Source organism: Bubalus kerabau, chromosome X (assembly GCF_029407905.1).
Source record: "Bubalus kerabau isolate K-KA32 ecotype Philippines breed swamp buffalo chromosome X, PCC_UOA_SB_1v2, whole genome shotgun sequence".
NCBI classification, from domain to species: domain Eukaryota; kingdom Metazoa; phylum Chordata; class Mammalia; order Artiodactyla; family Bovidae; genus Bubalus; species Bubalus kerabau.
In genome coordinates, this window is record NC_073647.1 from 94099302 (window position 1) to 94112631 (window position 13330).

Sequence of the window (13330 nt, forward strand, 5' to 3'; positions counted from 1 at the left end):
GCATCCACCTCACTTTCTGACTTCTATCTGCTCCTGGTACCTCCAACAGGGCTGAAGGGCACATCTACAAATAACTTGCAAAGCAGTTCTGTGGAAGGACGCTTGGGCAAAAGCTGAAGATCTTGGGAGTGAAAGGGGGCACTGCCATTTCTTCATTCACTAAAAGAAGGGCTCTGGGAAGAGCGGGGAGGATATCAAATTCTCAGGGTCAGAGAAAGCAATTGGGCCTTTTGGACCAAGACTTAAGATATCAGAATGACAAGGTTTTTGCTACAGAGAGAGCACATTTCATGAGGGCTAGAGAAAGTATTTCCTTGGAAATACACCAATCTGATCATATGAATTTTAAACAGAAAGCAAAGTAAGAGTTAGAAATATGTTCAAGTGAAACTAAAATTGGTTATAATGGAGCACATTAAGAAGGGCATTAAAAACAAATGACAGTAGAGGAGGTGTTACCACCTTTGCAAGATTGGAAAAGAGGTGAAGACTGATATTAGAGCCCCAGATGCTGTTTCCTCCACATACACCCACAACATGTTTTTGCCACTATTTGATTTCTGAGAGCCCTTTCCACTGTGCCCTCTGGAGCTCCTATTCCATTAGAAACTAACTGCCCTACACATTGGCTTTCTCTGCTGAGCTCTTCCTTTCAGTCCTTGTCTTAACTGATCTGGGGTTGTCTCCTGAGGCTCCTGCTTTCCTCTCCAGAAGGAGGCTGCTTCTTCTCTCACACTCTGATTACCACAAAGGTGAGGAGGAGTAGGGCAAATGAGGGAAGCTTTCTCCTTGCTCTCTGTTGTCAAGTCCACCACTCATGGGTGAACCATTTCTGTTCCTTTGAGGCTGTATCTGGATAAATCCCATGGACGGAGGAGCCTGGTAGGCTGCAGTCCATGGGGTCGCGAAGAGTCAGACACGACTGAGTGACTTCAATTTCACTTTTCACTTTCATGCATTGGAGAAGGAAATGGCAACCCACTCCAGTGTTCTTGCCTGGAGAATCCCAGGGACGGGGGGAGCCTGTTGGGCTGCCGTCTAAGGGGTCGCACAGAGTCGGACACGACTGAAGAGACTTAGCAGCAGCAGCAGCAGCGTGCATACATGCTAAGTCGCTTCAGTTGACTCTGTGCAACTCTGTGGACTGTAGCCCACCAGGCTCCTCTGTCCATGGGATTTTCCATGCAAGAATTCTGGAGTGGGTTGCCATGCCCTCCTCCAGGGGATCTTCCTGACCCAGGGATCCAGCCTGCTCCTCCTCCGACTCCTGCACTGCATGTGGATTCTTTACCACTGAGCCACGGTGGAAGCCTATGATCCCACCCTCGTTTATTCAGTAAGAATGAATCCAGCTTTCAGTTTTCCTCTCTACCTCATGTCCTGTCATCAGCTAGACGACTCCAGAATTAATCTGGATGATCATCTGATTCCCTGGCTTCCCAATTTCCTTTCTCAATTGCCTTCAAGAAAATATCCAAATTCCTTAGTATAACAGACAGCATCCTTCAAATATAGTCATCAGTCTACTTTATTTCCTGGTATGGCTTCTTGGGTACTTTATATTCCAGCTATAAGAAATATTTTACAGTTCTCTGAAGCTACTGCTAATTTATTCCTCCAGGCCCTTTGCCATCTTCCTCCTTCTGTCTGTAATGCCAGTTCCACCCCCACTTAGTTTGCCACTTGAGCATCCATATGAATGACTCATTTAACAATCCAGCCTTCCAGTTCCTATTCTGCCTTTACTCTAGGAACTTTGATCTCCATCCCCTTTCAGCCTCCACTCTCAGAGCCACATCCTGGGCTTCTTCATTGCTCAGAAAAATAAGACTTCTGAAATCTCATGCCACAGTCTCACAAAAAGCCAGAAGGGATTTCTACTTGTGGCCAAGATAGAATAATTTACCCTGCTGCTGCAAAGACAAATAGACAGACTATTAAACAAGTTTTCAGGTATTGGACCTCAGGCAGGACATGATAATGATCACAGAAAGAGGAGAAACAAACAAGCTGAGTCTTATGACTGATCTAGCATACTACCGTTAGAGAGTTTCTAGGCTACTGTGCAGAGAGGTGGAATCTAAGCAGAGCCTAGCAGCTTCTGTGAGCTGAGAAGAGAGAGCTGGGTGTCCAGGGAGGACAAGACAGCTAAAATTCACAGGACAAAGTACTAGAGAGAAGAGGGCTGCATATAGAGAAAGCTCTGGATATCTGCAGAGGATCCTCCTTGAGTCTTCCAGCTGAGGACTGGTTAGTGAATACATGTAAAGAAACTACCTAAAGCTGGAGAAAGAACCACCTGAAAGGATTAGAGGGGGAAATATTCAAAGCTCACAAAAGGACCAGATCGTTTGTATTCCCACATCCTGCGTGGGAAAACGTCACAAGACACAGGATAAAAATATTGATGAGTTTTGCCTCAGTAGTAGAGCAAAATTAGCCCAAGACTAAAAGGCTGCTTTGATTCTGGATTTAGCAGGGGGGAAAAAACTGAAAAACAATTCTCAAAAAGATCAAATTGTTGCCAAGTGGCTGAGAGAAGCTACCCCCACGTCCGAGGTCAGGGGCGGCAGCTGAGAGGAGCAACCCCACGTCCAAGGAGCGGTGGCTGCGCAGGCACAGGAGGGCCAAGAGGAGATACTGCATGTTCAAGGTCAGGAGGGGCGGTGGTGAGGAGATACCCCTCGTCCAAGGTAAGGAGCAGCGGCTGCGCTTTGCTGGAGCAGCTGTGAAGAGATACCCCACGTCCAAGGTAAGAGAAACACAAGTAAGACGGTAGGTGTTGCGAGAGGGCATCAGAGGGCAGACACACTGAAACCATACTCACAGAAAACGATCCAATCTAATCACACAGACCACAGCCTTGTCTAACTCAATGAAACTAAGCCATGCCGTGTGGGGCCACCCAAGACTGGCGGGTCATGGTGGAGAGGTCTGACAGAATGTGGTCCACTGGGGAAGGGAATGGCAAACCACTTCAGTATTCTTGTCTTGAGAACCCCATGAACAGTATGAAAAGGCAAAATGATAGGATATTGAAAGAGGGACTCCCCAGAGGATACTGAAAGAGGAACTCCCCAGGTCGGTAGGTGCCCAATATGCTACTGGAGATCAGTGGAGAAAGAACTCCAGAAAGAATGAAGGGATGGAGCCAAAGCAAAAACAATACCCAGTTGTGGATGTGACTGGTGATAGAAGCAAGGTCCAATGCTGTAAAGAGCAATATTGCATAGGAACCTGGAATGTTAGGTCCATGAATCAAGGCAAATTGGAAGTGGTCAAACAGGAGATGGCAAGAGTAAACGTTGACATCTAGGAATCAGCGAACTAAAATGGACTGGAATGGGTGAATTTAACTCAGATAACCATTATATCTACTACTGTGGGCAGGAATCCCTTAGAAGAAATGGAGCAGCCATCATGGTCAACGAGAGTCCAAAATACAGTACTTGGATGGAATCTCAAAAACGACAGAATGATCTCTGTTCGTTTCCAAGGCAAACCATTCAATATCATGGTAATCCAAGCCTATGCCCCAACCAGTAATGCTGGAGAAGCTGAAGTTGAACGGTTCTGTCAGACGAGTGTATGCTCCTCGGTTTTTGTCTCATCACAACAAAAATTTGGAGTGACGGACATTAAAGCCCCCTAGGCGTGTCACAGCTCTCGGGTCTTGAACAGTGTTATAGCTCTCAGGTCTCGAAAGGACCATGTTATAGCTCTTAGACAAATCAGTGTTACAGCTCAGTGTTACTTACAGCTCTATTTTATTTAGAAGATATCAGGAAAACCCATCTTCGAGGCGTGAGGGCACGTCGATCCAAAGACGTGAACAGAAGAGCGCCCCAGCACACGGGGGAGAGAGACACAGAGAGCTAGCTTTGGCTCCTCTTTTTATATGTTTTTCTCTCCCTGGGCCTGTCCTATGTAAATTGGGCCAGCCAGGAGTGTTGTTTGTTTTAGCTGAGGTCCTCACTCCGGTCCTTGGACCTTCTTTTGTTCTATTTTCATGGGCTTTTCCCTTCCTTGTCTTTTAGCCACCGCCATTTTGGGCTCCTTTTCCCTATTCTACCTACCTAACATTCCCCCCCTCAAGAGATGGGAGGCCCAATTCTTTGGGAATAGGAGCATTGAGGTCTTTCTGGCTACTTCCTGCCGAACTGGAATGGCTAGGGGTATTGGGCCTCCCTCTCTTGCTAGTCTCAAGCCTCAGAGTCCTTATAGCAGTGTCCATATAACGGTGTGTGATATTTTCCATGTTCGGCTGTAGTTTTATATCTTTGTTGAACTGGCACTGCATGTTGTAGCTTGTTGACCTGGGCAGAGACAAAACAGGTTAGACAATTGACAGTACACGGAATAATCATAAGCATCATCAATATATTATAACAAGGACTAGTAGGGGCATTAGCCAATTTTAAATTCACATTGCCAGGATGGCTCAAGTCCCTCCTTGTTCAGGGATCAGAAGATCTATCTCCTGTCTGTTTTGGAGTACAGTCCCTACCAAGCTGTGTTGGCTCTTTAGAGCTATTCTGAGAAATCTTACCCCCAGAAACCAGATTTTGGGGGTGTTCATTAGAATGGTACTCATTGGTAGTTCTGAATAGGTATCTGAGATCTCCCAGGGGCTCACAGGTGTATTGAGTGTCCTGTTTTCTTCCACGGCTTGACTCGTGAGTAGTGAATCCAGGAGTCATGTCCTGGTATCTTGACTGTTGTGGGGGTAGAAAGTATTACAGGGTAGGGGCCCTTCCATGTGGGCTGGAGTTGAGCCTTTGGGGACCCATCTTTCCAGACTTTAATTAGGACTTGAGTCCCTGGAGCATACAGTGGTGACTCCTTAGAATCTTTTGGGTCCTGGTTCATACCCCACAAGCGTATATCCTGTTGGAACTGCCCAATGGCCATGGTGTAAGATTGGAGGGTCTCAGCCTCTGGATCTAGGAAGAGGTCATTGACATAAACAAAAGGTCTCCCATATACCATCTCATAAGGACTAAGACCAACCTGTTCCTTAGGGACAATATGGGTGCGGAGGAGAGCTATTGGTAAAGCCTCCTTCCATCCTAGGGAGGTCTCCTGGGTTATCTTTTTTATCGCTGATTTTAAGAATTGATTGGCTCTTTCTACTTTTCCTGAAGATTGAGGCCTCCAGGCACAACGGAGATAATAAGTAATGCCCAATGCTCTTGAGACCCCTTGGGTGACCTTAGAAGTAAATGATGTCCCATTGTCACTTTGTAATGACCTGGGCAGACCAAATCTTGGCATGATTTCATGGAGCAGTTTTTTTTACCACCTCCTCAGCATTCTCAGTCCGAGTGGGAAAGCCTTCAATCCATCCTGTGAATATATCTATCACGACTAATAGGTATTTATACCCTTGAGAAACTGGCATCTGGGTGAAGTCCATCTGCCAGTCCTCTCCTGGGCAGGCCCCATGTCGCTGGACAGGCTGGGCCAGCTGGGGTCTTCGAGCTCCTTGGGGGTTGTTTAATTGGCAAGTGAGACAAGAGGAGACCGCCTGTCTTATAGTTGTTTGGAGGCCTGTTCCTCTGAAGGACCTTTCTAGTAATCTTTGGAGGGCCTTTTCTCCTAAATGAGTGGTGGCATGTAAGGAGTTAACCAACTTCCATTGGAGGTTCCCAGGCAGAAAAAGGAGTCCCTCCTTTTGGAACCACCCCATATGATCTTCTTGAAAGCCCTCACTCTTAGCTTTAAGAGTCTCACCTTCAGTATGTGAAGGAGTCTCTGGCAAATTAGTCTGTGGAATTAAGGTGGCAACCCCTATTAGGTCATGGTTTTGTAATGCTGCTCTCTTAGCTGCCTGATCAGTTGCTTGGTTTCCTCTTGCCACTTCCGTGCTCTCTTTTTGGTGTCCTTTACAATGGGAGACTGAAACCTCAGTGGGCAGATGGACTGCCTCCAAGAGTCTAAGAATTTGATCACCATATTAGATTGGGGACCCTCGGGTGGTCAAGTGGTCCTTTTCTTTCCAAATAGCAGCATGTTCATATAGCACCAGAAAGGCATACTTGGAGTCAGTGTAAATGGCTATTCTTTTTCCTTTTCCTAGCTCTAAAGCTCAAGTCAGGGCTATGAGCTCAGCTAATTGGGCTGAAGTACCTTGTGGCAGAGGCTTAGCCTCTATGGTCTCAAAATTGGAGACTACTGCATACCCGGCTCTTCTTTTTCCATCCAAGATAAAGCTGCTTCCATCAGTGTATCAGATTTCCTCAGGATTGGTCACAGGATCTTCTGACAATCCCTCTTGGGGTTTTGTCCAGTGGTCCAAGGTTTCTAGACAAGAGTGAAAGGGGAGAGAGCCCTCGAGGGTAGGCAGGAGGGTGGCTGGGTTAAGAACCTCACAAGGCGATATATAGTGAGGCCTGGATTTTCCATCAGCATTACTTGATATTTGAGGATTCTTTGATCAGACATCCATAAATGGCCTCTCTGACTTAGAAGTTGTTTTACTCGGTGGCTGGTAAAAATAGTTAGTTTGCCCCCAAAGGAGAGTTTTAAAGCATTTTCTATCATGATTGCAATAGCTGCAAGATTTCGAAGGCAGGGGGCCAGCCTCGAGCAGTTGTATCGAGCCTCTTGGATAAGTAAGCTACAGGCTGGGGCTCAGATCCCAACCTTTGAGTTAACACTCCCAAGGCTATTCCCTCTCTTTCATGGACATAAAGTTGGAATGCTTTTTCTGGGTCTGGCAACCTCAAGGCAGGTGCCTGAGTTAAGGCCTGTTTTAGTGTAGCCTCTGTCTTCTTTTGAGGAGTTTCCCACATTAGTGGGATTGAATCATCTCCCTTTAAACTTTCATATAAGGGCTGGGCAATTAGACCATAGTTGGGTATCCCGATTCTACAATAGCCAGTTAGCCCCAGGAAAGCTCGCAATTGTTTTCGAGTCGTGGGGGAGGGCAACTGGAGGATTCCTTGTACCCGATCAGAGGACAGCCTCTTGGACCCGTGTGTAATCTGAACTCCAAAGTTAGTGACCTTTGTCTTGACCATCTGTGCCTTAGCATGGGAGACTTTATATCCCCTTTCTGCCAAGAAGTTTAGAACCTGAATTGCATGTTGTTGGGCACTTTTCTCATCTGGAGAGCAGATTAGTAGGTCATCTACGTATTGTGATATTTTCCCATTAGGTCCCAGGTCCAGATTTAGGAGGTCCCGGCTAAGGGCCTGTCCAAACAGGTGGGGGCTATCTCTGAATCCCTGAGGTAATACTGTCCAAGTCATCTATTTGTGTTTTTCTCCTGGGGCCCCCCACTCAAAAGCAAAAAGATATTGGGATTCTTTAGCCAGTGGCATACAAAAAAATGCATTTTTGAGATCCAAGACTGTAAACCACTTGGCACTGGGTGGGATTTCTTCTAAAATTACATAGGGATTGGGTACGTGGGATGGGGGGGACTACAGCTTCATCTATGATCCGGAGATCTTGAACCATTCGCCAGGTTCCATCCTTTTTCTTTACTGAGAGGATTGTGGTGTTACATGGTGAACTATTAGTGGGGACCAATAGCCCACAAGCAAGGAATTCATTTATTAAAGGCTGTAGTCCCTCCCGAGCCTTTCTTTTGAGGGGATATTGTTTCTGGTTAGGAAACCGAGTGGGATCTCAGAGGACAATGATGACCGGTTCAGCTTGGTGGGCTCATCCAGGAATTCCCTAGTCCTACACCTGGGGGTTAATTTTGTCTTCCCATAGTTTTTGGTCCCTCTCTATTGAAGAAGGTGTAATGGGTTCTTCAGTAGTAACCAGGAGCTGTAGAGCTCTAGGGGCTGAAAAAATCCCCATCACAAGGGTGGTCCCCAATTTAGTGAGTATATCTCTTCCCAATAATGGAGTAGGACACTCAGGGACCACCAGAAACTGGTGGGAAAATACTTGTCCATCCCAGCAACAAAGAAGTGCTTGGGCGAATCTTTTAGTAGTTGTTTTTTCCTTTAGCACTCAAAATGGTACAGGTTTGGGAGGAGAAGGCTCTGGAGTAGGAGATCAAGACAGAGTAGGTAGCCCCTGTGTCAACCAAGAAATTTTGGGGCCTACCTGCCACATCCAGTTGCACCCTTGACTCCAGCCCCGTGATGGTTATCTGTGACAGGCGGCTGGCTGGAGTGGGCCGCTTCAGTCCTCTTGAACCATCGTGAGGGTAGGCTTGGTGCTTGACCTTGAGGCTCTTGGGTCCTGAGGGCAGAGTGCCACCCAATGTCCCAGTTGATGGCATTTGTGGCAATCCATTTTAGGAGACTTGTCACGGTTTGGACACTCTTTGGCCCAATGCCCCGCCTGTCTACAGATTAGGCATTTGCCTAGTGCCTTGTCCTTCAAGGACTCAGGGTTTGCCATAGGGCTTCTCTGGAGGGCGGCCAGCATCTGGGCATGCCTTGTCTCTTTCTTTCTCTCCCTCTCCTGGGCCTTGGCCTCCTTCTCCTGTTCTCTGTTATAAAAGGTATTGGTGGCTGTCTGGACCATTTCTTCTAAGAGGAAGCAAGGTCCTGCTGCTGTAGCTGTTGTAACTTAATTCTGATATCTGATGCACATTGGGACAGGAATTTGTCCTTTAAAATCACCTGTCCCTCGTAAGAGTCTGAGTCCAGATTGGTAAACTTTTGGAGGGCCTCTTTTAACCTTTCCAGAAAGACAATGGGGTTTTCATTGGGCCCCTGAGTTATTGCTGAGACTGGGCACAGTCCCACAAATAATAGGCTTCCTTCTGATTCCATGGGTGGACTTGCTTAGGGGTGAATCTTTCTGAAGCTTATCCTACTCAGAACTGTTGCAACCTGAGAGCCAGGCGTCGCCGGGTCAGGGTGCAGATCCCCAGGCAGGCTGAGGCATGACAGCTTCCTGAATCCCCGGGCAGGTCAAGGCGTGACGGCCTCCCGAGAATTGGGTCCCCGGGGAGGTCAAGGCGTGACGACCTCCTGGGACCCCTGGGACTGGTGGATCCCCGAGCAGGTTGAAGTGTGACAACCTTTCGAGGACCAGATCCCTAGGCAGGTCAAGGCGTGATGACCTCCTGGGACCCCCAGACTGGAGTTTGGGCATCCCCAAAGTCTCCAGCATGACCACTGCTGGGTAGAATTAAGGGGTTTATAACTCATTGCTAGCTTGCCCACTGTGGACGGGAATAGATATCATGATGTAAGCTCATCCTACCTAGTACTGTTGCAACTTGAGAGACAGGCGTCCTTGGGTCAGGGTGCAGATTCCCAGGCAAGCTGAGGCATGACAGCCTCCTAGAGATTGAATCTCCGGGCAGGTCGAGGCGTGACAGCCTCCCGAGAATTGGGTCCCTGGGGAGGTTGAGGCGTGACGACTTCCTGGGAACCCTGGGATTAGCGGATCCCAGAGCAGGTTGAGGCATGACAACCTTTTGAGGACCAGATCCCTAGGCAGGTCAAGGCGTGATGACCTCCTGGGACTCCCAGACTGGAGTTGGGCATCCCCAAGATCTCCAGTGTGACCAGTACTGGGTAGGATTAGGGGGTTGGATATTACACAGTATTTCCCTCCCAAGGCCAGCTCCAGAAGATTGTAGAGGCAACCTTGTGGGCCTGGATGGGGCTCAGGAAAAGAGCATGAAACAGGAAGGAAGGGGGGCAGAGCACAACCTTTGAAAGAATGACATAACACAAGGGTATAACGTAAACCAATTAAAATCAACTGGGTCCAAGATGACAGGTCAAATTCAAGTAAACCTTAATCCCCAATCTATAAGCCAACAGACACACCCAGAGATGGCAGGACAGCTTCAAGGCACTGTCAAAAGATGGAGGAGTGTGGGTGGTTCCCCAATGGCTGGGATGATCTTCCCACTCATTAGCATATGAATTCATCCCCCTCGCAAAACCTAGCCAGGCCGCATTCCATGGCCAGTACCCTGTAGAGTGGGCGCTTCTCTCTGAATCTTAACAAGTCCAACTCTTTACCTATCGCTTTGTCTCAAACTGAATTTTTGCAATGAAACATCAGAGCCTGAGCTTCATTAGGTCCTGAAGCCGGGCATCCTGGGTTTTGGTAGGGCTCAAGTCCTGGGAAAGAGAGCTGAAGGACAGGAGGGAAAAAAAGCAGTGGGAAAAACATGCCAAGGGATCCCCTTCATAGTGTGTGGGAAATTTTGCTGAATATCTGACCGGTGCTCACAGTTTTCATTGGTCTGATCCTTGGCACAAAGAAAAGTAAGGACAGAAGAACCCCCACCGGCTTGTGTAACAGCTACTGGGGCTCAGCAGATAGCGCCTTTAGGACATGCTGAGGAGTAGCCTCTCCAGAGTCCCTCAATTGTGCCCACTGCTGCCCGCCTGTTCACGAGAGATTCGAGGAAACAAGAAACGAAAGATTGTAAAGGAATTAAGATTTTGTTAGGCATGTCCCTCCAGCCATAGGAGCGAGGACCTCCTACCTTAACCGGAGGTCTTCTAGAATCTGAGACTGAGCCGCGTGAGCTTTCTGCTGAGTTCATTTTTCACTGTCCCCGTTTCCAGCATGATGGGCCTTCCCCTGCGCTGGGTTTTCTTCGCGTTCAGCGTGTACCACAGGAGCTTCGCTGAGTTGGGCTCCTGCTGTGCTTGGCCTCTTCCGCGTGGAGGTTAAACCCGAGTCATAGCACCTAGATGTCAGACGACTCTGTTTTTGTCTCATCACAACAAAAATTTGGAGTGACAGACATTAAAGCCCTCTAGGCATGTCACAGCTCTTGGGTCTTGGACAGACCGTGTTATAGCTCTCATGTCTCAAACGGACCGTGTTATAGCTCTTAGACAAATCAGTGTTACAGCTCAGTGTTACTTACAGCTCTATTTTATATAGAAGATATCAGGAAAACCCATCTTCGAGGCGTGAGGGCACGTCAATCCAAAGATGCAAAGAGAAGAGCGCCCCAGCACGTGGGGGAGAGAGACAGAGAGAGCTAGCTTTGGCTCCTCTTTTTATATGTTTTTCTCTCCCTGGGCCTGTCCTATGTAAATTGGGCCAACCAGGAGTGTTGTTTGTTTTACCTGAGGTCCTCACTCCGGTCCTCAGACCTTCCTTTGTTCTTTTTTCGCGGGCTTTTCCCTTCCTTGTCTTTTAGCCACCACCATTTTGGGCTCCTTTTCCCTATTCTACCTAACAGTTCTATGAAGACCTACAAGACCTTTTAGAACTAACACCCAAAAAAGATGTCCTTTTCATTATAGGGGACTGGAATGCAAAAGTAGGAAGTCAAGAAACACCTGGAGTAACAGGCAAATTTGGCCTTGGAACACAGAATGAAGCAGGGCAAATGCTAATAGAGCTTTGCCAAGAGAACACACTGGTCATAGCAAACACCCTCTTCCAAGAACACAAGAGAAGACTCTACACATGAACATCACCAGATGGTCAACACAGAAATCAGATTGATTGTATTCTTTGCAGCCAAAGATGGAGAAGCTCTATACAGTCAGCAAAAACAAGACCAGGAGCTGACTGTGGCTCAGATCATGAACTCCTTATTGCCAAATTCAGACTGAAATTGAAGAAAGCAAGGAAAACCACTAGACCATTCAGGTATGACCTAAATCAAATCCCTTATGATTATACAGTGGAAGTGAGAAATAGATTTAAGGGACTAGATCTGACAGACAGAGTGCCTGATGAACTATGGATGGAGGTTCATGACATTGTACAGGAGACAGGGATCAAGACCATCCCCATGGAAAAGAAATGCAAAAAAGCAAAATGGCTGTCTGAGGAGGCCTTACAAATAGCTGTGAAAAGAAGAGAAGCAAAAAGCAAAGGAGAAAAGGAAAGATATAAGCATCTGAATGCAGAGTTCCAAAGAATAACAAGGAGAGATAAGAAAGCCTTCCTCAGTGATCAATGCAAAGAAATAGAGGAAAACAACAGAATGGGGAAGACTAGAGATCTCTTCAAGAAAATTAGAGATACCAAGGGAACATCTCATGCAAAGATGGACTCGATAAAGGACAGAAATGGTATGGACCTAACAGAAGCAGAAGATATTAAGAAGAGGTGTCAAGAATACACAGAACTGTACAAAACTTATCTTCATGACCCAGATAATCACGATGGTGGATCACTACCTAGAGCCAGACATCCTGGAATGTGAAGTCAAGTGGGCTTTAGGAAGCATCACTACAAACAAAGCTAGTGGAGGTGATGGAATTCCAGTGGAGCAATTTCAAATCCTGAAAGATGATGCTGTGAAAGTGCTGCACTCAATATGCCAGCAAATTTGGAAAACTCAGCAGTGGCCACAGGACTGGAAAAGGTCAGTTTTCATTCCAATCCCAAAGAAAGGCAATGCCAAGGAATGCTCAAACTTCCACACAATTGCACTCATCTCACACACCAGTAAAGTAATGCTGAAAATTCTCCAAGCCAGGCTTCAACAATACGTGAACCATGAACTTCCTGATGTTCAAGCTGGATTTAGAAAAGGCAGAGGAACCAGAGATCAAATTGCCAACATCCATTGGATCATAGAAAAAGCATGAGAATTCCAGAAAAACATCTATTTCTGCTTTATGGACTATGCCAAAGCCTTTGCCTGTGTGGATCACAATAAACTGTGGAAAATTCTGAAAGAGATGGGAATAGCAGACCACCTGACCTGCCTCTTGAGAAACCTATATGCAGGTCAGGAAGCAAGAGTTAGAACTGGACATGGAACAACAGACTGGTTCCAAATAGGAAAAGGAGTACGTCAAGGCTGTATATTGTCACCCTGGTTATGTAACTTATATGCAGAGTATATCATGAGAAATGCTGGGCTGGAAGGAGCACAAACTGGAATCAAGATTGCCGGGAGAAATATCAATAACCTCAGATATGCAGATGACACCACCCTTATGGCAGAAAGTGAAGAGGAATTAAAAAGCCTCTTGATGAAAGTGAAAGAGGAGAGTGAAAACGTTGGCTTAAAGCTCAACATTCAGAAAATGAAGATCATGGCATCTGGTCCCATCACTTCATGGAAAATAGATGGGGAAACAGTGGAAACAGTGTCAGACTTTATTTTTCTGGACTCCAAAATCACTGCAGATGGTGACTGCAGCCATGAAATTAAAAGACGCTTACTCCTTGGAAGGAAAGTTATGTCCAACCTAGATAGCATATTCAAAAGCAGAGACATTACTTTGCCAACAAAGGTCCGTCTAGTCAAGGCTATGGTTTTTCCAGTGGTCATGTATGGATGTGAGAGTTGGACTGTGAAGAAAGCTGAACACCAAAGAATTGATGCTTTTGAACTGTGGTGTTGGAGAAGACTCTTGAGAGTCCCTTGAACTGCAAGGGGATCCAACCAGTTCATTCTAAAGGAGAT

At 46.7% G+C, this 13330-nt stretch overlaps 1 protein-coding gene and 1 long non-coding RNA gene across 3 annotated transcripts in view; both read right to left on the minus strand.

The window, feature by feature from the left end:
• Positions 1–3755: 3755 nt before the first annotated feature.
• Positions 3756–8228, minus strand: LOC129639281 (uncharacterized). 2 transcript variants are annotated; one of them, XR_008708323.1, is made up of 3 exons: positions 8068–8228; positions 6183–6303; positions 3756–4316 (listed from the first exon to the last, which is right to left on the minus strand). It is a non-coding gene; the product is annotated as an uncharacterized LOC129639281 (long non-coding RNA). The 2 variants fall into 2 exon arrangements; XR_008708322.1 differs by having other exon boundaries at positions 6130–6331.
• An 820-nt stretch (positions 8229–9048) lies between these two features.
• The window catches only part of TAF1 (TATA-box binding protein associated factor 1), a 108297-nt gene continuing 104015 nt past the window's right edge, over positions 9049–13330 (minus strand). The window contains exon 39 of the mRNA XM_055565223.1: positions 9049–10633. Within this exon, the coding sequence (XP_055421198.1) occupies positions 10483–10633 (151 nt within the window). The 3' untranslated portion in view covers positions 9049–10482. The remainder of the gene's footprint in view (positions 10634–13330) is intronic.